We start from the raw sequence: 27172 nt of genomic DNA on the forward strand, positions 1-27172 counted from the left end.
GCTGCTTCACCAAGGCAGTGAGAGGTATAGACAGAGTCCATGGTTTCCATGATGTGCCGGACTGTGTCCACGACTCTCTGCAATTTCTTGCGGTCCTGGGCAGAGCAGTTGCTGTACCAAGCCATGATGCATCCAGATAGGATGCTTTCTATAGTGCATTGATAAAAGTTGGTGAGTGTCAAAGGGGACATGCCAAATTTCTTTAGCCTCCTGAGGAGGTAGAGGAGCTGGTGAGCTTTCTTGGCTGTGGAGTCTACGTGATTGGACCAGGACAGGCTATTGGTGATGTTCACTCCTAGGAACCTGAAGATCTCAACCCTCTCAACTCAGCACCATTGATGTAGACAGGTGCATGTGCACCACCCCCTTTCCTGAAGTCAATGACCAGCTCTTTTGTTGACATTGAGGGAAAGGTTGTTGTCATGACACCATGTCACTAAGCTCTCTATCTCCTTCCTGTACTCCTACTCATTGTTATTTGAGATATGGCCCACCACGGTGGTATCATCTGCAAACTTGTAGATGGAGTTAGAGTAGAATCTGGCCATGCAGTCGCGAGTGTATAAGGAGTAGAGTAGGGGGCTGAGGATGCAGTCCTGTGAGGCACCAGTGTTGAGAATAATCGTGTTGTTGTTGTTGTCTGTCCTCATTGATTGCAATCTGTTGGTCAGAGAGCCAAGGATCCAGTTGCAGAGAGAGGTGTTGAGTCCCAGATCTCGGAGTTTGGTGATGGAAATATAGTATTGAAGGCAGAGCTGTAGTCAATAAACAATAGTCCAACGTGGGTGTCTTTACTGTCCAGATGCTCCAGAGATGAGTGTAGGGCCAGGGAGATGGTGTCCACTGTAGACCTGTTTCTGCAGTAGGCAAATTGCAGTGGGTCGAGGTTTTCTGGGAGGCTGGAGTTAATGTGTGCCATGACCAGCCTTTTGAAGCACTTCATGATGGTGGATGTCAGAGCCACTGGTCGGTAGTCATTAAGGCACATTACCTTGTTTTTCTTAGGTACTGGGATGATAGTGGTCTTCTTATAACAGGTGGGAACCTCAGAATGAAGCAGGGAGAGGTTAAATATGTCTGCAAATACCCCCATCAGCTGATCAGCACAATATCTGAGGACACGGCCAGGGACACCACCTGGGCCAGATACTTTCCATGGGTTCATTCTCCGGAAGACTCATTTTAGGTCCTGGATGGTGACCATGGGTTCAGGTGCATTGGAGGCCATCAGGGTGGGTGGTAACAAACCAATCCCCTTCTGTTCAAAATGTGCATAGAATGGGTGAAGGGTGGTGAACCTTTGGAATTGTCTACTCTGGGGTTGATCTTTGAGCTAATTCTAAATGACATCAATAAATTTCTGGACATTACACGAAACGAGGGATACGAGGATAGTACAGGAACATAAAGCTGAGGTAGGAGATCAGCCATAATCCTGAAGGGTGAGAGGTCAACTCCTGCTCCTAATTCTTATATCCACAACACCAGACTACAAACTGGATACTGGAGACACAAGAGACTGCAGATGCCGCAATCTAGAGCAACAAACAATCTGCTGGAGGAACTCGGCAGGTCGAGCAGCATCTGTTGGGGGAAAGGAACGTCGACAATTCCTTTTCTCCCACAGATGCTGCTTGACCCGCTGAGGTCCTCCAGCAGATTGTCTGTTGCTACAAAGTGGACATGGCTGCCTCCTAGAAGACTCCACTCAAGTATCTCCCTCCAGCAAGCAACATGTTGCCCCAGGCAATGGAAAGAGCTGTCTCCCAGCACAGACGCCCACTGTCCTGGAGAAGCAGCTGAAGTGGAAAATAAAAATAAAAATAAACTCACTATGGTTAGAAAATACCTGTTTTCTGCTCAGGGAAAAGTATCAGAAAGTAAACAATTTATCATAGGCTGTAACTATTCCTGGCACTTCAGCTCTCAATTTTTCCCTCCTAGCCTGAACAAGGAGAGGGTTCCCCTTGTCCACAACCTCCACCCCACCAGCCCCATTCAACAGATCACCCTCCAATTTCTTCCATCTTCGACACACTTCCCCCGTCAGGCACATCTCCCCTCCCGAGGTGATTGGACCTTTTGCAACTCTCCCCCAATCGCTCCCCTTCAATGTGCAACACCTGCACTTTCCCACATCCCTCACCACCACCCAGGGAGCGGAACAATCCTTTTAGTGCATCAGTGATTCCCTTGCACTTCTTCTAGAGTACGGCATTTAGAACTCACAATGTGGTCTCTTCTACATTGGAGAAATCAAATGCAGATCTGGTGACCATTTTGTAGAATACTTCCATCCTGTCTACGAGGGAGACACTGAGCCTCCAGTCACCTGTCAGTTTATTTCCCTCTTTCACTCTGAGAGGGCTCCATTGGAAGAGTGTAGGAAGTGAACATTGACAATCGAGGTACAGCATCCCACCTTCTAGCTAGGCAACACCCAGGACTCATTATTGAATTCAACATCAGCTTTCCATTAGTGAGGCTGCATTTGGAATATTGCTTCACTGGAGCTTTGGAGAATTGAGGGGTGATCTCATGGAGGTGTATAAAATCATGAGGGCCATAGATAGGGTGAATGTGCACAGTTTTTCCCAGGGTTGAGGAATCAAGAACTAGAGGGCATAGGTTTAGGGTGAGAGGGGAGAGATTTAATAGGAACCTGAGGGGCAACTTCCCCACACAGAGGGTGGTCAGTATGTGGAATGAGCTGCCAGAGGAAGTGGTTGAAGCAGGTACAGTAACAACATTTAAAACATACTTGGACAGGTTTGGAAGGATATGGGCCAAATGCAGGCAAATGGGACTAACTTAGATGGGAATCTTGGTCGGCCTGGACCAGTTGGGCCGAAGGGCCTGTTCCTGTGCTATACAACTACAACCAGCAACACACCGAATTCTGCAGTCTTATTAAAACCACAAGAACAAATAAAAGAGCGATACTGAATTTTAGAATCGAGGCATTGGGTGCTTATCATCATCTGTTGAGGTTAATGTGAAACCAACCAGCACACAAGCTTTTTAAGAATTCGTGCAGACCCCTATGTCCCAGGTGGATGCACAAATCTCAGCAAGGTACAGACCACCGTCAGGACACTGGAACAGAAGGCGGGGTGGGGGGGGGGGGCAGGGGGCAAGAGGGGAAGGAAGAATGTAAAATCCAAAGCTGCTGATTCAGATTGGTCAGGGCAATTCTCTGTTGGAGAACTGAGGGCAGGCTACGCAAATTAGGTTCAGCTAAGGTTGTGATGCCTTCCAAGATGAAATAACCAGTCAGGTCCCTGACTCAGCAGAGATACCAGAGGGGACTGAAACCCACCATCTCAGCACTTCTGTGAAAAACAATTTTAAATTCAATTTAATGCACTCAAAAGGATTTTGTTTATTTGCTACTAGGCTGTTGCAGAACCCATGGAAACCGTCTCATATAATCCTACACTGTATTACTATTGATTTTCTCACAAGTACACTGCTAATAGCACAACCTGTTTTTCTAGAAAAGTACCCAAAAACAATGCTAACTGGATAGTTTTGCATTTATCCCATGAGATGCTTACCACTGACAAAAAAATAAATACCTTTTTTTCAGACTGCAAACATGTTAAAATTGAAAAGAGCATGCGGACTGGTGAGTGTGTGGATAAATCAAAATAATTCCAAGGCGTTAGGTGGTAACAGTGAAATCACTGGACTGATAGTCCAGAGATTGGAGATCAAATCCCATCCAAGAGAGTGGTAGAATTCAAAGTCAGCAGTTCAAGAAGACGGCTCACCACCATCTTCCCAAGGGCAACTTGGGATGGGCAATTAAATGCTGGCTCTGCCTGCAAAGCCCACATTCCTTATATATCTATATAGTAATCTGGAACACCAGAATAAACTTTTTAATTTCAGCCCTTCAGGTGTTCTTGCTCAATGCGGCAACGTACAAAGCTGCAGAGTAGTGGACTCTGCCCAATACATCACGGGCACATCCCTCCCCACCATCGGCAGTATCTACAGGAGGCGCTGCCTCAAGAAGGCAACGTCCATCATCAAAGATCCCCGCCATCCGGGCCGTGCCATCTTCTCACAGCTGCCATCGGGCAGGAGGTACAGAAGCCTGAAGTCCCACACCACCAGGTTCAGGAACAGCTACTTCTCTTCAACCATTCGGTTCTTGGACCAACCGGCACAACCCTAATCACTGCAGTTTAGCAACACTATGGCCACCTTAAACTATATATAGATATATATGGACTAAAATGGACTTTTGTTCTTTCTTTGTTTTCCTTGTGAATGCTGCTTGTATGATGCTATGTGCCTGTGATGCTGCTGTAGCTAAGTTTTTCATTGCACCTGTGCACACATGGACTTGTGCAGGTGACAATAAACCCGACTTTGAAAAATGAGACTCCAGACTCAATATGGTTGACTGAAGTGGCCAAGCAAGCTACTTAGTCTGATGTCAACTAGGAATGGGGGAAATCAATAATTGGCCTTTCTAGTAATGCCTAGTGCTGAAAAATTAAAAAGTACCTGGGATTCACAGATGAGGTTAGATTTGAAGTTTGTCAAATGAAAGTATTTATAATAATTAAAGAATTTGACAAAAACTTACCAGGGACAGTGTTAGGGAGACAAATGCCCAGGCAAAGGGGCATGACTTTCAAAGGCAGTCACTCGAGTGATATCAAGCAGCACAGTGAGTTATTCTTCCCTCTCAAGAGCTGAACCAGGATTGTGTTGGGCATGGATTATGGAAATGGGGGATATTAGAGCAAATAGCCTCATCCACTTTGTGTCCTCACTACTCCAATCTCCAATGCTGTAATGTCGTATCCACACTGCAGTTTCTGGTTACAAAGCTACATCGAAGTTTGCCCAGACATGCTAAAATTAGTTCATCAAGAGGACCAGTAGCACCTCAGATTGTCTGCTGAAGAAGCCACTTACTGACAGTGGAGTCCCAAGGGAAGACAGGACCTCAACCATTTTCCTCTTACGGTTTTGTAACTGGTTTAAAATTCTGCCAGTCCTTCGACTGTTCTCAACGCTTAGCTTCACACACAGTACAACTCTGCCATTAACTTACCCACTGGCCACCTGTGGCTTACAAGTTTAGAGGTGTTTATTGCAATGAAAATGATTTGAAAATTATGGATATTTTGTTGGGCATTTGATGCCAACACATCTGCACACATTTAATATTTTATACAAGTGGTAAAATGGCAAAATAAGAGTACATTTTTCCATCGACGAGTGCTTTCATTGCCGTTACTAAATAGCAACATAGGCTGGTTAATTTGCACACATTTACTTACCTGTGTGCACGAGTGTAAGGAGTGTGTTACTATTTGGTGAATGTCCCTTTAGGACATAGCACAGTAGTGCGTGTGTGGGGGAGAGGTGGGGGGGGGGTGCGTGATTACGACAACAACAGGAGATAAGGACGTGCTGACGTTTTGGAGCAGTCAGTCAGAAAAGAGAGAGAAGGGAGAGAGACACCCTGCCTGCTGGTCTCTATCAATAGATGAAAAACAATAACTGTGTCTGTCACTACAATCCGCATATGGATTCTTGGAATAATCCAGGAGTCCGCTTTGTCATTAACCTGTAGAAGGAAACAGGTATTTCTGTGGACGGCCACAATTCCGATGCCTTTCGGGGTGGCAGATACTTCGGAACAAAGCAGTGGAGATCATAGGTGACTGAGGTGTCGTATGGGTTCCATCGTGGAACATTTGGATTTTGTAATCTCTCTACATCATCTCTTCAGTCAACGGTGGTTTTTGCAAAAGCTTTTGCTCACGTTTTACCTTATGGCTTGCTGAACTGAACTTTGAGAACTATTCCTGGACTTGGAGTTTGGGAATTTGCCACACACACACACACACTTCGGGTTTAGTTCTTGGGGTTAATGTTTAAGATCTAACATTTTTACTTTTATTTTTCTTATCATCATAAGTAATTACCAACAATAGTTTCTGACACTCATCCATGACTCAGTGTGTTTCTTTTGTTGCTGGTACGTAACAAGTGCCACTGAAATGAGTGCACATGGATCATCATTACCATCCCTGTGGTTAGCTCGCGGTTTCTACTGGGAAATACAGGCCTGATGATGTAAACTTGAGATATTGCCTTTGGAGGCACTGAGTGATCGGCACCTCAGGTTTCACACAGCCAGCAATGCTGCCTCATTTACTTTACCAAGCTAGTATCCGCGAGTTTTCCACCAACGGCTTTGCCATTTAATTACCATCAATGAGCAAGGACCTGGACCTGCTGCAACAGGTCTACAGCAGATGCAAACTCACTGGCTCTCAACTCTGCTTTGAAGCACCTAGACAACAGCAAGACATACGTCAGGCTGCTGCTTATTGATTACAGCTCGGCATTCAACACCATCGTCCCTTCAGTACTAATCAACGAGCTTCTAAACCTGAGCCTCTGTACCTCCCTCTGCAACTGGATCCTCAACTTCATTGGGAGACCACAGTCAGTATGGATTAGTGATAACATCTCCTCCTCGCTGACAATCAACACAGGCGCACCTCAAGGATGCGTGCTTAGCCCACTGCTCTAGTCTCTCTACACTCATGACTGTGGCTAGGCACAGCTCAAATACCATTTATAAATTCACTGATGACACTACTGTTGTTGGATGAATCTCAGATGGCGATCAGGCAGCGTACAGGAGTGAGATAGATTGGCTGGTTCAGTGGTGTCACAAGAACAACCTTGCACTCAACGTCAGCAAGGAATTGACTGTGGACTTCAGGAAGGGGAAGCCAAGAGAACACACACCAGTCCTCATCGAAAGGTCAGCGGTGGAAAAAATGAGCAAGTTCCTGGGTGTCAACATTTCCCAGGAGCTGTGTTAGGCCCAACACATTGATGCAATTATGAAGGTGGCACACTGGTGGCTCTACTTCCTTGGGGTTTGAGGAGATTTGGTACATCACCAAAGACTTGCAAATTTCTATAGATGTGCGGTGGAGAGCATTCTGAATGGTTGCATCACCGCCTGGTGTGGGGGCTCCAACTGTAACACTATATCCTGCATTGTGTTACTGTTCTTCCCCTTGTACTACCTTGATGTAATTATGTACGGAATCTGTCTGGATGACGTGCAAAGCTTTTCACTGTATCTCAGTACATGTGACAATAATAAGCCAATTACCGTTATTTAGAGCAATTTTTGCTTCTCATTACTGAACCACTACTCTGAAGCTAATGACACCTTTCCTCCAAACCCAGTTCGGCCTGGTACATGTTGAATCCAGCGTGTGAAGGATATAGGATATAGTGCAGGATATAGTTCAACCAGTGTGGTTGTACTTGCAATCAAGGCTGCATTGATCCCATGCAAGGTTTTCTGCAAAGGGACAAAGAAGTGACAGGAAAACACATTCATTCCAGCTCCAGCCACCAGTTTATTTTCTTTTGTCACCATTAAGATATTCATTTAATACAATTTTACTTGACCATGGCAGCATGTGATTGTAACCAGCTGACAGGGCAGTCAACCGCTGAAGGGACAACAACTGGGCAATGTTTGGTCACCTCTGGAAAGATGGTTTACGGTCAGATAAGAAAAATACAATGATCCTACTCAATATTTTTTTTAAGACACGATTGCTTGGTCACAGACACCAAAGGTTCACACTAAAATTGGGTTTGACTCAAGTGCATTGAAGATGCAACTAAACAGGGCCTGTTTGAATCATATTTGCCTTGATACTGGTGGGGAGGGAAGAGGGGCAGCAAGTCATGCGAGAAGCAGGTGTGAGCAGCACGTCAACAAAACCAAAGCCAGCAAGGCTGTAAAACCGTAGCTCTAACTGCTGCACAACAGAATCACCTGCTTATCACACATTCAAGTAATACACACTTACTGGTTTCCCGCTGATATTACAGCAGAGGCAAAAAGAAAACACATCTGTCCCTCGTGGAAGTAAAATAAAGGCCCCTAGAAAACCTGTTTCACTCTGCCTGAATCCAGCCAGCTGAGTAGTGAGAAACACCTGTTAGAAAAACCCGTCACATTAACTGCCTTGGCCTCCCATCGAGGGAGAACACTAAGGTTTCAAGCACTTGTTAAAAGGAGAAAAAGACTAGGTGGTGGTGGTGCTGGGAGGGGAACGAGGAAAGTTAAACAAATTAGAAACTCAGCACAGACAACAGTTGGCTATTTTGGTACTTTCACATTTAGGATACTTCCAATGTTAACACAGTAGAAGCTGCTTCTTGAGAGAGGAGTGGGAATGGGGAAGGAAGAAAGAACCCATGGGAAAGGAAGTTCCTCAATCAAAAATCTGCAGCATGCCTACAACCAAGTCCAGAGCCGAACAAGACCTCTTTTAAGAAAATAAAAGATGTGCGACTTAGAAACACTGGCCAACCAACGTACCACAGCCCCAATCAGCCCACTGATTTATTATTCTCCTCTAAGTTTTAAAAAATCACAGAAAATTTCAACTTAATTTCAAAGAGGCCTGTAGCATGCTGCTCAGGACTGGGTGCCAGACTGAGCCGCCATACTCTGTGGATATAATAAAGGGAAGAGGAAATGAGGAGACAAAACCCACATTAAAAACAAGAGACTTGTAAAATTTACATTAGCTCTGTGAATGGGACGGGATAGCATGGGACGGTCAAATACCCTGGGAATAAAGGAAATATTTTGGGAAAACTGCCCGTTGGGAGGGCTTCAACTATACAAAGAACAAGTCCATCAGAGAAGGCGCCTGCTGGGTTAGCAGTGCGGCAAGCCCCTCCACGCTCATCCACTTCTTCACACAGAGGATCCATCAACCTGCAAAAGAAAGAACAATCACATTTGGGACAACAGAAAGCATCCTATCCGGATGTATCAAGGCTTGGTACGGCAACTGCTCTGCCCGGGACCGCAAGAAACTGCAGAGAGTTGTGGACACAGCCCAGTGCATCACGGACACCAGCCTCCCCTCCTTGGACTCTGTCTTTACTTCTCGCTGTCTTGGCAAAGCAGCCAGTATAATCAAAAACCCCACCCACCCGGGTCATTCTCTCTTCTCTCCTCTTCCATCAGGTAGAAGATACAGGAGCCTGAAGGCACATACCTCCAGACTTCAGAACAGCTTCTACCCCACTGTGATAAGACTATTGAACGGCTCCCTTATACGATAAGATGGACTCTTGACCTCACGATCTAACCTTGTTGTGACCTTGCACCTTATTGCACTGCACTTTCTCTGTAGCTGTGACACCTTACTCTGTACTGTTATTGTTTTTACTTGTACTACCTCAATGCACTCTGTACTAACCCAATGTAACTGCACTGTGCAATGAATTGACCTGTACGATCGGTATGCAAAACAAGTTTTTCACTGTACCTCGGTACAAGTTACAATAATAAACCAATACCAATACCCAGAGAACAAATACTAGTTTCCTGATTTGTTTTTATGTCTAAATTGGTTTGTTCACAGCGGTTGGTGCAGCCAGAGTTCTACAATTCGTTGGACTGCAGAGGGATCTGTTCAAACCTGCACAAGTCACAGCTTACCAGGATGTTGCCTGGACTTGGGGGCCTGGGTTACAAGGAGAAGTTGCATAGACTAGGACTTTATTCCCTGGAACGGAGATTGAGGGGAGGATTCACCATGTGATGAACATGAAATGGTGAACTTATACAGTGAATGGTCAGCCCCGGGGAGTGTGTTGGAACAAGGAGACCTGGCAGTGCAAGTGCATAGTTTGTTGAAGGCGGCATCACAGGCAGACAGGGTGATGAAGAAGGCGTTTGGCGTGCTGGCCTTCCTCAGTTAGGACACTGAGTATAGGAGATGGGAAGTTATGTTGCAGTTATATATGATGTTGAGAGGCTGCACTTGGAGTATTGTGATCAAGGTTACAGGAGACATGTTACTAAACTAGACAGAGGACAGAAAAGATTTACCAGGATGTTGCCTGGACTTGGGGGCCTGAGTTACAAGGAGAGGTTGTGTCCACTCGGACTTCATTCCCTGGAACATAGAAGATTGAGGGGGTGACCTGATGGAGGTATACAAGATCATGAGGGGCATAGACAGGGTGAAGGCACACAGTCTTTTTCCCAGGGAGGGGGAGCTAAAAACAAGAGGGCAGAGGTTTAAGATCAGGGGCGAGAGGTTTAAAAGGGACATCAGGGGCAGCTTCTTCACACAATGGCTGGTGCATATTTGAATTGAGCTGCCAGAAATAGTAGTTGAGGCGGGCACATTAGCAACGTTTAAAAGCCAGCTAGATAAGTACATGGAGAGGATAGGTTTAGAGGGCTATGGGCCAAATGAAGGCAGATGGGTCTAGCTCGCTGGGCAACACAGTCGGCATGGACCAGTTGGGCTGAAGGGCCTGTTTCCGTGCTGCATGACTCTATGATTGTCAATGGATATTGGTTTCCTTCCCTTTGGGCTGGGTCGCAGAAGGCACAACCAGGGAATTGAGAATAGAAAAACACAAGCTGAGAATAGAAAAACACAAAGTTAACCTGATTCATCTGGATCTGAATATCATTGGCCTTTGAATGTGGAAGGAGAAATGTCTGTCTGTCCTATCTGTGGGGAAAAGTTTAAGCAACTTGTGACTGGAAAAATACTGACCAAAGTGAAAAGCAGAAAATGCTGGAGATACTCCTCAGCTCAGGCCATGTCTGTGTGGACATAGATAATGTTTCAGGGTCTGATGAAAGATCATCAACCTGAAACGTTTCCCTTCCCGCAGATGCAGCCTGACCTGTTGATAATCTTCTGTATGTATTTGTTTATTATCTGGGAACCAGAACAGACCTGCTCCCTGGATCAAGCAAGGCATTTCATTGCATGGAAACTTACACGACAGAAGGAAGCCATTCAGCCCAGTCTCCATGCTAGCTCACAAAGAGCTAACCAGCTTCATCCCACAGTCTGGGCAGTAGGCTACATACTTAAAGACCAGAGACAAATACTTTTTGAAAAGTGACTTTTAATACCATCTCAGTTGGTGAATTTCAGACACTAACCACAGAATGCAAAGTTTCTCAGTTCCCCTCTACAATTATTTTAAATCCATGTCTCAACTCTGCTGAGCAACAGGTCCTTCCTGTCCAGTTTATTCCTGCCTCTCACTTTTATACACGTCTCATCTCTGCCTCTTCAATTTCAAAGGAAGTAACACAACTATCCAATCTTTCTTCACAACTAAAATCTTCCAGTCCTGGCAACGTCCCAGATCTGATCTTCAACCTTCCTGTGACAGGGAGACCATGACTAACACATGTCACATGACTAACTAGTCATTTTATGCACACCAAGCAAAATGCTCGCCTCTTGCTCCAGATTCCAGCATCTGCAGTCTCGTCTCCACTTCTGTGCCTCAAGTCCTCTTTCCCGTACAATCTCCAAATCCTATGTACAAAAATAAAAACTCCTGACCCCAGCTGAATACGTTCAATGGCTAAAACAGTCCCAAGCTAGAGATTTACGAAAATATCCCTGCCGGAAAGAAGCTTCTTTCATTTTACAACAAAGTACAGTACAGGAACAGACCCTTTGGCTCTGAAATAATTAAACTAGTTACACGCCTCACTAAACTTATCCCTTCCACCTACATAATATCCATATCCCTCCATTCTCTGCACATTGATGTGCCTATCTAACTGCCATTTAAACACCTCTATCGTCTGCCTCCACCACCACCCCTGGCAGTGCATTCCAGGCACCTCCACACTGTAAAAAAAAACACTTGCCCCGCACATCTCCTTTGAACTTTCCCTCTCTCACCTTAAATGCATGCCCTCTAGTATTAGACATTTCAACCCTGGGAAAAAGATACCTAGCTGTCTATTCTATCTATGCCTCTAATAATCTTATACATTTCTATCAGGTCTCCCCTCAGTCTCTGCCACTCCAGAGAAAACAACCCAAGTTTGTCCAACCTCTCCTCATAGCACACGCCTTCTAATCCAGGTAGCATTCTGGTAAACCGCTTTTGCACCCTCTCCGCATCGTTCCTATAATGGAGCAACCAGAATTGAATGCAACACTCCAGATGCAGCCTAACCAGAGTTTTATAAAGCTGCAACAAATCTTCCTGGCTCTTGAATTCAATGCCCCGACTAAGAAAGGAAAGCATGCCATACGCCCTCTTTACCACCCTATCTCCCTGAGCAGTCAATTTTAGGGAGCTATGGACGTGGACCCCAAGTTCCCACTGTACATCAACGCCGTTAAGGGTCCTGCCATTAACAGTGTACTGTCCCTTTGCATTTGATCTTCCAAAGTGCAACACCTCACATTTGGGCTGGATTACACTCCATTTGTCATTTCTCTGGCCATATCTGCAACTGATCTATATCCCGCTGTATACTTTGACAATCTTCTACACTTTTGGTCCCAAGTGTCCAATTCTTTACCCCGAGATTGTCTCCTCATTCACAACTCTCCAGCCTCGAAATGGTCCTTCCAGCCGATGTGGCTCTCGCAATGAACACCTGAAACCTGATCCAAAGCACAGTCTGAATGTGCATGGTATCCAATACCTGCAACACACTTCCCTCCATGACAGAGGTTGATAATGCACATTAATTGTTAAACAAGGTCCAACAAGAGCTTTTTAAAAATAACGATTTGCTCTTTATTTTGCTCGTACATCTGCATCGTTTCCTCAGCTTCCATCACTTGAGGCAGTAATCGTGATTCTCCCTGATCAAGGAAGAAGCTCAGTCACTGGACTGCTTTCAAAAACCTATCTAGCTGATTAAGTGGGAAGGAAATAGGTTAAGACCATAAACTGCCATCAGACTTTCTCACCTGTTACATCCATTGCCAAAGCTCACAGTTCATCGTGGTCTGAGCCACCTTCTTGAACTTCCTCTTGACAAAAGGCTGGAGTCGAAAATTCCATCAGGTATTCGCACCGGCTGGGCTCCGATGTCGACAGCACAACAGTCTCTTTACCACAAGAAAGCTTAACCTGTTGGTAATTAACCAGTGCTGTTAAAGCCCCTGTGAACAGGTTAAATATTAAACTAACCTCCTTCACTTCCTTTGACAATATTTTTATTAAATCCATGAAAAAAAAGAGTACATGCATCAAAAAAAGGATAAAGATACTACTGAATACATTGTGTTAAATCATACTTAAGATCACAATATTCCAAATTAATAATCACATGTAATAGTTAATAAAGAAAAAATTGGAATATTTTTATTATAAAAAAAATCTTTCCCCACTACCAAAACCGAAGCTGTTTGATAAAAGAGAAGATAAGGAAAAACCCTTGAAACCTAACAATATCATCCAATGTCTGTATTTCAGTCACCAAATCAAAGGTTTTGAAAATAATTCAAAGAAGGTCCCCACTGGGTTTGAAATTCTAAGTTAGATTCAAGAATTGAACAACGGATGCCTCTTTCGCTTTCAATTGTTTCCTCCCCTTTGGTGGCTGTTGGGTTCAGTGGCAACTGAACATCTCAGCCGTGGGAGAAAACGTCTCGTGTGAACTCAATCCCTCAACTAAGATTTGAGCACACAATTGAGGCTGCCAAATCAGTTGATTACTGACTGCTGACTTACACTGCAGAACATCCCTTCTTTTGACTACACAACCAAAACAAGCTGTCTGGGCCACACGAATGTTTATGCACCATGAGCTTTCTCAAAAAACCCACCTGTATGAAGTCTTATCCTGATTTTATTCTTGCACCTACCTTGCTCTTCCTGAAATGGATTTATGCCGCTTGCCCCAACTATTCCTACGGAAAAGTGTCGCAGGTGGAAGACGGCCCAACCAAAAGAGAAAATATCAAAGAAACCCATGAAGAGTGCACCAAGGCATCAACCTGATCACTCAGGCCCTGCCATCAGACTTGAACTTGTGAAACTGCCTTGGAGGCATGTTGGACTGAGCTGCCCAGATACCTGATCCACTACCTCCAGATTCAGCAGCACTGAATCCTGCACCTGGCAACAAACTATTATCCAAATCCACTTACCATGGTGGATCTGTTTGGCCCCTGCCAGCAGCCTGTACCATGTTCATACTTCATGACACTATATTTGTTGTCTTCTGGTCCAGCCCACGAACCCCACACACTGTAAGAAACAAAATTGTTAATAATGCATAACATTACACACGTGTGTGATTGATGCAAAACTAAACTGGCAATGGCACAATGATATCACTTCATCAACACTAACCTCCTTTCAGTTCGATTGACATGTACCACAACTCCTGCCTCCACGTCCTGCAACAACCTTGGACAACCCAGTTTTTCCAGCTGCTCGCCATCACCCACGCCACAGCCTCAACAGATCCTGAGGGCACTGGATTTCCATTACTCTTTGTATGCATTGCTTTCTGCCACAGAGTTATGTGGGTTCCTTTGATAGGGCAAGGTTTCCAACCTAGTTTTCCAACCAAACGCAGATTGCGCGATTGCTTTGTGAAGCACCTGTGTTCAGCCCACAAGGGCAATGCCGAGCTCCTCGTTCCCTGCCACTTTAATTCTCCATCCCTCTACCACCCTGACCTATCGGCCTGTAGGCCCCTGCACTGTCACAGTGAGGTCCAACCTAAGCTCGAGGAACACCATCTTCTGTCTGGACCCGTTGCAGCTTTCTGGACTCAAATGAATTCTACAACTTCAGGTAACTTGATTTCTCATTCTGCATCAGTCGTCCATCAGTAATATTATCTCGGTGTGTGTTTTTTTTCTTGTTTTTCTCCCTCTGGGAATGGAAAACGTGCCCAGCCGGACCTGTTGGACTTGTTCTCCTGCTCTGCATTTCGCAGGTCTCACATTCTTACTCTCTAACTGCTCCCGTTCACGCATTAACCAGATAACCCTGTTCACAGCTTAACCACAGTCACCCTGGTTTTGCCCCATCAGAGACAACCCCTCCCCGAAGCTTCTTTTGTCTTCTATTTAGTTCTGACGTAGGGTCTTCGACCTGAAATGTTGACTGTTTCTCTCTTCACAGATGCAGCCCGTGCTGCTGAGTATTACCAGCATTTCCCCAAGGTGCTTTGACACACATTAAGTCACACAAGGAAACACAAGTCCATGGGTGACCAAAAGCCTAGTCAGAGGTAGCTTTTTTTCCAGACCTCATTGGCTATGCCAGTATTTGTCGCCCATCGCTAATCACTCTTGCAGTGAGTGACCATTTTAGACAAACATTTAAGAGTCAACTACACACAGGTCTGGTGTTGCTTACAAACTCGACCAGGGAAGGATGGCAGATTTCCTCTCCTTAAGGCAATTAGTGACTGGGTTTTTTTGTGGTCATTATTAGAACCTATTATTAAATTAGCACAGGAACAGGCCCTTTAGCCCATGATGTCTGTGCCAACCATGACGCCAATTTAAACTGCACATCTGCCTGCACATGGTCACTCTCTCTCCATTCCCTGTCTAAATGCCTCTTGCACGTTGTATTTTTAAAAAATCAAGATTATTAACTGAATTTAAATTTCACTGGCGGTGGTAGGATGCTGGTCTCCGGAACATTAATCCAGACTTCTCAGCTAAACTAACATGTAATAGCACAGTACTAAAGCAACAAAGGTAGAAAGATATCAGGAGGAAAATGCACATTCCAGCCACTTAAAGAATTCCTAGCAGCAGTGGAGTGATTCAGGAATATGCAAGAGGCCCAGATTTGGGGGTGGGCAGGGTTACGTGGATGAGGAAGTTACAAAGATATAGAGGGGTGACAGTTGAAATAAATGTGAAAATGTCAAAATCAAAGTGCAGCTAGAAAGGAACCAATGCAGGTCAGAGAGAACAGTCAAACCACCCTATTCTAATTGAAGTTATGCCCACTTGTTCTCAAAGGAAATGATTTCTCGCTTCTGCCAACTGGGTACAAGACTCACTAATTTCATTATCAGATAACCAGCCATTCCAGTTTTCTATCTCACATTTGCAGCAATGCTTTTATTTCCTCCCTTCAGATTTCAGAGTTATAGAGCACTAAAGCACAGAAACAGGCTCTTCGGCCCATCTAGTCCATGCCGACCTGATCTTCTGCCTAGTCCCATCTACCTGCACCCGGATCACATCCCTCCAAACCCCTCCCATCCACGTACCAATCCAAACCTCTCTCAAATGTTACAATTGAACCCGCATCCACCACTTCTGCTGAAATCTCATTCCACACTTGCACCACCCTCTGAATGAAGAGGTTTCCCCTCAGATTCCCCTAAAATATTTCACCTTTCACCCTAAACCTATAACCTCTAGTTCTAGTCTCACCCAACCTGAGGGGAAAAAGTCTGCATGCATTCACCCTATCTATACCCCTCGTAATGTTGTATACCTCAATAAGATCTCCCCTCATTTTCCTGCGCTCCAGGGAATAACACCCTAACCTATTCAACATTTCCTTATAACTCAGGTCCTCAACTCTCGGTAACTTGTCATCTCCTGCTTATGTTGGAAGGAGGTGTTTCTTAACCACCCCTTCCCAGCCAGCCATTCCATCTCTCGGAGTCTCTCTGCCCTCACTCCACAATCACACATCTTCCCTTTGATCTCTCCACTCCTCCCACCGCCTCTCCTACTCCTGTTTCTCTGCAACTTAACACTTATTTCAAACTGTTCCCAGTTCAAGTGAAAGGTGAGACCTGAAACAAATGCTAATTATAATAAATCTTTGCCTCACAGCTTTAAGTGCCGTGCACTGTAAATCATTCTTCCTGGTACCTAAAAATCCAAGCCAGTGCCCTGTCCCGACGGGAATGATTGAATTTTGTACAGAAAGAGCTTCAAGTGCTAACTGCAAACTGGACCTCCCCAGATTAAAAATGAAAATGATAGAATAGAGAACACAGCACATTCCCCAGCATCTGAAAGAAAGTAGAGATTTGAGTTAATAGGTAGAAGGATTAGAAGGGAATTGGGGAAATGTTTTTATTTCAGTCAAGAGGTGGGGTGTGAAAGTCACCGTCTTATAAAATGGAGACAACAAAAACCCTCATTACATTTAAAACATAGTTGAAGACCCATAATCTACAGACTGAGGTGGGATTAATCAAAAGTCCATTGATGGTCAGCATGTGTGCGACATGAATGGCTTCCTTCTGTGGTGTGAAGTAGTATGCTTCTAGAAAGCAGGTGGATATTTTAGATCAGGGCATTTCCTAGTTCTGAAGTGTTACAATGATAATCACTAAATATGAAAGGATAAGATTCAGAGTTGTAGGAAGAGCACTGGATTTACTCCAGGGAAAAGCTAATGGGCTATAACGCAAATTGCCTGATTAAACAATCTTTATCAGTTGCCAAGTACAAGACTTTTCACACTCAATTTCAGCAATGGTAGCACTTTAGTTTTACCACAAAGCAAGGAGGACAATAGCTGACAATCTTGTTCCTATTTTCATTTTGTTGAGATCCTATTCAACCGTATTTGACATTTCTGCTTTTCTGTTAAAGACATCACTTAGCAAAATGAGATAGAAAAACAAAGTCCATTATACAAGGCATGACCTTCATAGCTTTTAAGCTTAGATTTAGCACTGCATCCATAAATAGGTGCAGATATATGGATTCTGTACTTAAACTGACAAAGGATTTTTTTTAAATAAGCATTAACTTGCAGGATGAGTTGGTAGTAAAGGCAGCACATGCAATGTTAACATTCATTTCGAAAGGACTATATAAAGGCAAGGATGTACTGCTGAGGCTTTAAGGCATTAGTCAAACCACGTTTGGAATTTTCAGAGTAATCTTGGACCTTGTATCTATGGAAGGATGTGCTAGCCGTGGGGTGGGTCCAGAGGAGGTTCACAAGAACGATCCCAGGAATGAAAGGCTTAATATACGAGGAGCATTTGACGGCTCTGGGCCTGTACTCGAAAAGAGTTCAGAAGGATGGGGGGGGGGGGGTATCTCATTGAAACCTACTGGACAGTGAAAGGCCTGGATAGAGTGGACATGGAGAGGATGCTTCCATCAGTAGGAGAGTCTAAGATCCGAGGGCACAGCCTCTACATAAAGGGACGTCCCTGAGATGATGAAGAATTTCTTCAACCAGAGGATAGTGAATCTGTGGAATTCGTTGCCACAAACGGCTGTGGAGGCCAAGTCATTGGGTGTAGTTAAGGCAGAGATTGAGAGGATCTTGACTGGTAAAGGGGTTAAGAGTTACGAGGAAAAGGAACGAGAATGGGGTTTAAAAAAAACAGCCATGATTGAATGGCAGAGCAGACTCGATGGGCCAAATGGCCTGATTCTGCTCTGGTATCTGATGGTCTTACTTTTAATTTATTTCAGATTTACTCTCATCCTGCTAAATATATCATATAGAATAGGTGCTTTCAAAGTTAAATACCACATTTATTTTCTGGTGTTCTGTGTGCAACACAGAATCCAAGCATAGATAACCCAAACGCCAGGCTTGATTAGCACAAACGTAGAGCACTGTTCAGAGAATTTACATTCTCCAGTTTGACCCCTAGATGTTGCATGGCTGCAGTGGAGCAGGTCATTTTAAGTGGCAAAGCAGGTAGGATGATCCACACACAAGAGCTGCCTGTCTCTCTTCTTCCACATTCCCCAGGCACAAGCATTTGTTCAATCACCAGTTCTAAAATGCATTGCTCACCCTCCGAACTTGCTGGCCACGCACATCTGTTCCCACCTCATTTCTTTGCTTGTCCCACTCTCACCCCGTTGTCCTGCACCTGCACTCTCACCATTTTGTTCTTCCCTTGAACTTGCTATGAAGCAACTGATCAGAAATAGTGTCCAATTCTAATTAAAGATGCCCATCTGCTTCTCCTTTCAGTTATGTTGCCTGATCTGCTGAGTTTCTGCCAGCTTGTTTATATTTCCAGCATCTAAAGGTATTTGAATTTTGCTGTGCTTTGCATTAAATGGCATACTCTGATGAAATATTTCACATCAGGTAAATAAACATACAAAGCACTTATTGCAATTCGAAGTCTATATTTTAGGTTTAGTTATCAGACTATTAAGTGCCATGGATGATTATCAAGAAATCAGACTTAAATTACTCTGTTGGGATACAGAAAAATAAGGCCTTCTGACTGCATTAATGTCACAGTGGATTGCACAATGCTAGTGTACCAATGTACTGCTCCTGGCTTCCCTCAGCTACACCAGTTAGCAAAGTTCATGCACAGTAATCCTGACAGAAGCTGTTCAGAGTATAAATCAAAGCGCCAGTCCACAGTATTTTCTAACATTGGAGGGGAAGCAGGTACAACACTTGGAAAAAGCAGCAACAAGTTCAGGAATAACTCTATAATTATCTTACCCAAGACTAGTTTCTGAACCTCCATGCTTTGGTTTTTGTGCCACTTTGTTGAATGGACAGAGTTTGTAGACATACCTGCAAGAAAAGGAAGCTGTGGTTAAACACACAATCCTAAACAGCACTCATTACTTCCAGCCCAGTTGCCTTTAAGGACTGGCGGCTTTATTCCATCTTCTCTTGGGTTTACTGGTTGGTCTTCCATTGTTGAATTTCGTAGATTTGTAAGAGACTGCTTTAAGAGTATTGCTGAGTAGGCAAATCTTCAATGAAAACAATAAGGTCCATTAGTAACAGGATACAAGGAAATTAATCAGAATATGGATTTAAACATGGCTGCACACTGTCTGCTGAATGAGGGTAGTCTATTCATGCCTTGAGAGGTTGAGTTACTTGAAAGTAAAGCTACACAATGGAGCATTATTCTCATTCCTGCTCTACCTATCCCTGGAAGCACTTCACAACACACTGGTTTGGGAGAATATTTTCTTCTCATCACTAGAAAGCTAACATTACATTTACAAAGCACCTTCAAGGTATCTCAACTGTGTTTATAATCAATCAAATAGGTTTGAAGTACCGTCACCAGTGCAATGGAGGGAACTGCTGCTTTCAGACTGCACATAAGTCCACAAACACTGGAGCTCTTGTGAAAAGAGTGACACTGTTTCGGCTTGAATGACATGGATCTTGTATCTGCAGAGGGGATCGGGACAACAATTTCTCTGAAAAAACAGTATCTCCAAATGGCACAGCACACACATATACTAAAAATTCTCCAGGTAAATTATTTCTCAAATCAGCCCGAGGTATTATTAGCATTGCTGGTCGGCCTCTTCCATCCAATGTATCTAAATGCATTCCATCAGTTGTCAGCATCCTAACTTACACCAAGTACTGTTTACCCATCACCACTGTGCTTGATGACTTACTGTGCATTAGTCCCCAGAAGCAATGTCTTGATTTTAAAAATCTCTTCATTTTCAAATCCTTCTGTGGTTCCAGTCCTCCATGTCTCTCACCTCTGCTAGTCCAACAAAATTCTAGGATACCACCACTCCTCCAATTCTACCCTTATCACCCAGAATTTATTTACTCAGCAGATGACAGTCACACCTTCTCAGGAATTCCAACTCAATTTTTTTTCTGGAGGCACAAGAGACTGTAGATGTGGAATCTAGAGCAACAAATCTGCTGGAGGAACTCAGTGAGTCGAGCAGCACCTGGTCCTGATGCAAGGTTTTGACATGAAATGATGACAATTCCTCTCCCCCACCCGCCAGATGCTGCTCAACTGCTGAGTTCCTCCAGCAGATTGTTGGTTGTTCAAAATTCTTCTGCTTTGCTCCTCTCAAGACGGAAATTAAAGACATGCCATAAAACCAAACTTTTGACCAACCTTTGATCCTCTTTTCGACTACCACCTTATCTGATAAACTTTATTTGGTAATGTTCCTGTGAAAGATGCTGCACATTCTGCTGTGTTAGATACTTCATGATTTACAATGTTACAAAAATGCATATTAAAATCTACACATGTTGGGATTTTAAGAACAAATGAGAGGTACATCTTTTTGAAGTAGAAGCCTCTTGAAACATTTGGTTAAAATGGATTCCACAGTCAGAACTGCAATCAAGGATTATTTTGACATCTTCATGAATTTACATCCAAAAGGATCTGTTATGTTGAAATTTAAGATGTCAGTACGTGTTTGTTACACAAGTGTAAATGTATAAGGAGGAGGAACAAGTACATGTGCTAAACATAATGAATGCTACAAACGTCATAACATGCAAGTCTGTTCCAACTCACGGCATACAAAGAGTTGGAATGACAAATATCCCATAGGATCCAAGGCTCAAATGAATTCAATGGAGTTTGTAGGTACAGATTTAAATAGGGAAAGCAAATTAATTTAGAGTCATACAGCACGGAAACATGCCCTTTGGCCCAATTGGTCCATGTCGACCAAGATGTCCATCTGAGCTAGTCCCACTTGCCCACATTTGGCTCATATCCTTCTAAACCTTTCCTATCCATGTACCTGTCCAACCGTCTTTTAAAAATTATTGCACCTGCCTCAACCACTTCCTCTGGCAGCTCATTCCACAAACATACCACCCTCAAGTCCTATTAAATCTCTCCCCTCTCACCTTAAATCTATGTCCTCTATAGTTCTTGATTACTCAACCCTGGGAAAAGGACTGAGTGCATTCACCCTATCTATGCCCCTCATGATTTGATACACCTCTAAAAGATTACCCCTCAGTCTCCCATGCTCCAAGAAAAAAAGTCCTAGCCTGTCCAACCTCTCCCTATAACTCAGTCCTTCAAGCCCTGGCAACATCCTCATTAACCCTTTCTGCACTCTTCCCAATTTAATAACATCTCTCCAACAGCAGGGTGACCAAAACTGAACACAATACTCAGTGCAGCCTCACCAGTGTCTTATACAACTGCAACATAACCTCCCAACTTCTATACTCAGTGCCATGACTGACGAAGGCCAGCGTGCCGAAAGCCCTCTTCCCCACCTGTCTGCCTGTGACTCCACTTTCAGGAAACCACATACCTGAACTTCAAGGTCCCTCTGTTCTACAACACTCCCCAGGGCCCTACCATTTACTGTGAAAGTCCTACCTTGATGTGACTTTCCAAAATGCTACACTTACCTGAAGTAAACTCCATTTGAAATTCCTCGGCCCACTAACCCAGCTGATCAAGATCCCCCTGTAATTTCCGATAACCTTCTTCACTGTCAACGACACTGTCTATTTTAGTGTTATCTGAAAAATTTATTATTTTGCTAATGTTAATAATTTCCAAGGCTTTTAGTTACTTTCAATAATGCTTCCTAAATTTACTTGAATGTCAATAGCTTCTGAAGTATCTGAATATCAAAGCCCATGAGATTTCTACTGTGCCAAAGTAATCAGCACCAATCAAGGGGGGTGTGCAGACTAGAAGTGAGTGGGAGATGGGACTCCACACATGCAGCGTGTGGTCCTATTGCTCTCTGCACACAGCCCAGGTAAGTGCAGGTGTTTGTAAACCTTGGGTGATAATTACAGGTCAGCAGGATCCAGCCCTCGATGCTTTTAGCAATTATGTGACTGCAAAAACCTGTCATCCCACTATGGATCCCAATACGAAGATGGGGCTGCAGAGGACAGAAGGATATGGGACCAGGAACAGAGATTACTCTAGAAGAGTTAGCTCAGTCACAAAAGCTCACCAACACCAAAGCAAAATGTTTTGAAATGGAATTCTTGTGAGCTGTGGATAACAGATTAAAGATGTTACATCCCTGGAGCTAGATAAAAGTCAAGCACTCCATGGTTTGACCACTCATTTTCACATCAAGGCACTCTGATCAGAGCCTGACAACCTGACCAGAGTATGACAAGGCACCAGGTGTGTGTTCTGATAAAACATCAGGGGTTGAGCCATGCCAGGATAGCTCACAACTTCATCTGGGTCAGAACAATTTGCATTGTATTATCGAAGTCCCCTGTTCTTGTCCAATATTGTGATTTGCCCTCAAACAGCATTCTGAAAATATTATATATACAGACTGTTAAGATGGGTATAGAATGGAAAAAATACTTGGGCTCAGGTCTGGTTTGAGTTTTATTCTTGAAGACATTTTAAAGAGATTATATGCCCTAATTGCACTTAGGTTTAATGTCTCATGCATGGCCATGTAGTCTTTAAACATTAACACCTGCTATGGAGAGGGTCTGAAAGCTGCAAGAAAAGCACTACAAACCATCAGACAGTGATCAGTTAAATAGTTAAATCACGGGGTCAGGGTGGGGTGGCAGCGAAGAGACAGAATCCAGCTCCTAAATCCAAAGCACAAAATAAATTATCCAACTGGTGAATTACCCAAGCGTATTATTCATAGCAGAAACTTTTATTGTGCACCATTCCACCTGTGAACAATGAATTGATTGACCAGTTAATCTACTTTAAGTGGGCCTTTGAAATGGAATAAGTTGACAAGGACACTGGAGAATTCATTGCTCCCTTTCAGATATTGCCAAGGAACATTACAAACATCCATTTGAACGGCCACACAAGCAAACATCTTCATACAAAGTACTTCTCAATGTCATATCTTCACTAGATTTGTCAACCTAAGACTCAACACACAAGCATGCCCTTCTGACTTGGCCTTGCCAACAATGAATTTCATGTAACAAGGGGAAATTTCTTGCTGAAATACTAATACTCTCACTTAACACATATTAGAAAAACAATTAGTTACACTTCACACTCTTACCTGCATTTAAATTAAATTAGCTTATAAATTCCCATGTTGGTCATCCTATCACTTCAGATACAGGCTGCAGCTAAATACCAAAGTAAAATTGTAGCTTTGGGAAAGGCTATGGTGAAAGGGTGGGGGTCGGGTTGTTGGCATTGCTTCAGTGTGAGAATGGGGAGGTGGAGAAGAACAATTACAAGGTGGACAGTTATGAACCTTAACCCAAGTTTTAGTATCTTGTGATTGGGAATATGAAGATGGATGAGAATCCACCTACTTACAAACATTACCAACCATTATGGAACACTTTGCACTCTTAGTTTTGCCAGTTCTAAACAGATACACAATTATATTCAAAATCCATTCCAAGTACCAGCCTCAAAAGCAGCGAGGATACAAGATTTATTTTTTAAAAAAGTTAACTTGCCAAAATAAGGCTGCTACTCCTAGTCACAGATATAAAACAAAAGGGAAGAAATTAACTTAAGAGGATTTTATTTACACAGGGCAGTTGGAATCAGGAACACACAACCTTCAGATCTGGTGGAGTTCGGTTTCACTGTGACCTTCATGGGAATTGATAATTGGGAGAGAAAACTTGCAAGGCTACAAAGAGAGAGGAAGTCGACGAACTGGAGAGTTCCACAGGAAGTGAGGGCTGGCAAGGGCCAAATGGCCTCCTCCCGTGCTGTAACCATTCTGTGATTCTAATGCCAAACTGGCACTGACACATTTGTACGAACATATTAGTTACTTTTATACAGACGATCCCTGCACTATGGGGGGAACTGCGTTCCTACAAAATGAGCCGTATCACAATTTTCCATGTCGCAAAGCCGAGTCATCTGCACATGCATCAAAAAACACATTGTTTAAAAAAAATTGCATTGATTTATTTACTTTTTCTCCCCCCCCCCCCCCCCCCCCCACCACACTGAAGTTCCATGAGAACGAACTTTATTCTGTCTCTCAAATTTTTGGGTAGTGATCTGTGAATTCTGTAAGGACGAATTTCTGAAACCTGAACGGCTGTAACTTGAAGTGTTACATTATGAGGAGACTAAGGGAGCTAGGGCTTTACTCTTTGGAGAGGAGGATGATGAGAGGAGACATGGTAGAGGTGTACAAAATATTGAGAGGAATAGATAGAGTGGACAGCCAGCACCTCTTTCCCAGGGCACCAATGCTCAATACAAGAGGGCATGGCTTTAAAGTCATGGGTGGGAAGTTCAAGGGAGATATCAGAGGAAGGCTTTTTACCCAGAGACTGATTGGGGCATAGAATGAGCTGTCTGGGGCGGTGGTGGAGGCAGGTACATTGGTCAAATTCAAGAGATTACTAGATAAGCATATGGAGGAATTTAAAATATATATGGGAGGAAGGGGTTAGATAGTCTTAGGCGAGGTTTAAAGGTTGGCACAACATTGTGGGCCGAAGGGCCTGTATTGTGCTGTACTATTCTATGTTGAGGGTCACCTGTACTGGACATTGCTTTCAGATGATTCGTCCAAGTCTTTTCACCACTTGCAGGAAAACATGGGAACAGAACCTCGGGACCAGCTACTCTACTTTTGAAACTGGCAGCCTGAAACAAATTAACTCCCTGATTGGGCTGTTCCTTACAGCCAGACATGGACAAGTGCACGCCTGCTGTCAGCAACGTTTTTAACTTGCAGAAGCACCAACAGGATGAGTCAGCTACAGAAGTTAAGCAGGTGCCATTAATATGCAGAAAATTACACGCGAGCTGATAAAGGTAAAAGGCTGTGATCACTCAAATGCTGCAGTTTAATGCTGCCAACGTTATTGGTCAATTAAAGCTCATTGCTACAAAGTCAAAGTCGAGTTTATTGTCATATGCACAAGTACATGTGTGCACAGTGCAATGAAAAACATACTTGCAAGCAGCATCACAGGCACATAGCATCAGACACAACATTCAGAAGAAATAAGCAACACAAATTATACAAAAAAGCACACAATTAGATCAAAAAAAGAGTGCAAGGTGCTATGTGGATGAAAATTGATCGAGGTAAAGAAATTTGATTCCACATTCCACCTATTTCAGTTCTCTGATAGGAGATCTCAATCATACTTTACCTGTCTTGAGTAACAAGAGAACCAGCAGTATCTTCATTTTACACTGAAACCAAAAGGGACATTACAAAAAGGAGCAGGGACTGAGGGGAAAAAAAAGCCACTTACTCATTAGTTGTCATTTCATAGCACTGATTGAACAAGTAGGCAAATTCTCCATCAGGTCCAAGGTCAACCATCAGTTCCTTCTCGAGGCTCCTACAAAACAGTGTCACTGAAATGGTAAATACAGGGCTGCATTTTCTAGGTTGGAACTTTTGATATTTGAAACTGCAATTCAAAGCATTCCAAATCCTGTCTACTGTCACCAACCAAAAAAATCAAATGGCAAAGAAAATAAAGAAGTTAGAAATGTGCCTTTCAATTGAAAATGGCAATCTGTTTAGATTCTTACTGACCCAGTCCCACAGTATTGCTGTAACTGCACAAGTCAGAGTTAAAACATTCCCTACCAAAACTGTTCTATACTTCAGTTAATACCCTTTTTAAACACTTTTTGTTCCAATGTCAGAGCATCTACACCACCGTTTGGGGTAGACAGAGTCATTGACTAATACAGCATTGAAACAGGCTCTTTGGCTCAACCCATCCATGGTGTCCACTAAGCTAGTCCCATCTGCCCACATTTGGTCCATATCTCTCTAAACCTCTCCTGTCCATGAACTTGTCCAAATGTCTTTTAAATGTTGTTAACGTACCTGCCTCAACCACTTCGTCTGGCAGCTCGTTCCACATACTGACCACCCTCTGCATGAAGAAGTTGCTCCTCGGGTCTCTTTTAAATCTTTCCCCTCTCACCTAAAACCTACGCCCTCCAGTTTTTAGTTTCTCTTCCCTGGGAAAAAGACCGTGCGAGTTCACCCTATCTATAGCCCTCATGATTTTATACACCTCTATAAGGTCACCCTTTCTCCATCACTCCAATGAATAAAGACCTAGCCTGCCCAACCTCTCCATATAACTCAGCCCCTCAAGTCCTGGCAACATCCTTGTAAAGCTTCTCTGCATTTCTTGCTTCATGTGTCAGACAAACATCTGAAGCAGGACAATCTGCCAGGCAATTGATTAACTTTCTAATTATTTGGAATGAGGTGGGGGAGGAGAGAAATCAATTCACATATAGTGCTAAACAATTTATATTGTGTGCTGCACTTTGAAGTAATCTAAGAATCTAGGTTGAATTATTTTAATTGTCCATCTGGATTGGTCTAGTTTAGGGCACTGTAGAGGCAGGACAATTAACTTCAGTTGATTCAAGGACACAACAAGCCCCCGGCATCCCCACCGCACAAAAAAAATGCAGCAGTCCTCATGACTGGTTACTATCCAGCAACCACGAGGACAAGATAGCTTCAGGCTGTGAAACATCCTGCAATGAAACAGCCCGTCAACACTTGCAATCTAATCTGGAGCATGAAGAACAGTCAGGATATCAGAGCTGATGACACATGTGCAGTCATACCTCAGAAGCAATCACCACCTTCAGCAGAGAAAAGAAAATATCTTATTTTAAAGTACATTTGACTTAAATAAT

General features: G+C 43.5%; 1 protein-coding gene across 1 annotated transcript in view; it reads right to left on the bottom strand.

Annotated features, from left to right (window-relative positions):
• Positions 1–7398: 7398 nt before the first annotated feature.
• prkcsh (protein kinase C substrate 80K-H) overlaps positions 7399–27172 on the bottom strand; it is an 80689-nt gene continuing 60915 nt past the window's right edge. The window contains exons 13-17 of the mRNA XM_052041807.1: positions 25747–25836; positions 19273–19347; positions 13980–14079; positions 12795–12957; positions 7399–8800 (exon numbers count right to left, since the gene is read on the bottom strand). Of these exons, the coding sequence (XP_051897767.1) occupies positions 12817–12957; positions 13980–14079; positions 19273–19347; positions 25747–25836 (406 nt within the window). The 3' untranslated portion in view covers positions 7399–8800; positions 12795–12816. The remainder of the gene's footprint in view (positions 8801–12794; positions 12958–13979; positions 14080–19272; positions 19348–25746; positions 25837–27172) is intronic.

Source organism: Pristis pectinata, chromosome 31 (assembly GCF_009764475.1).
Source record: "Pristis pectinata isolate sPriPec2 chromosome 31, sPriPec2.1.pri, whole genome shotgun sequence".
NCBI lineage: Eukaryota > Metazoa > Chordata > Chondrichthyes > Rhinopristiformes > Pristidae > Pristis > Pristis pectinata.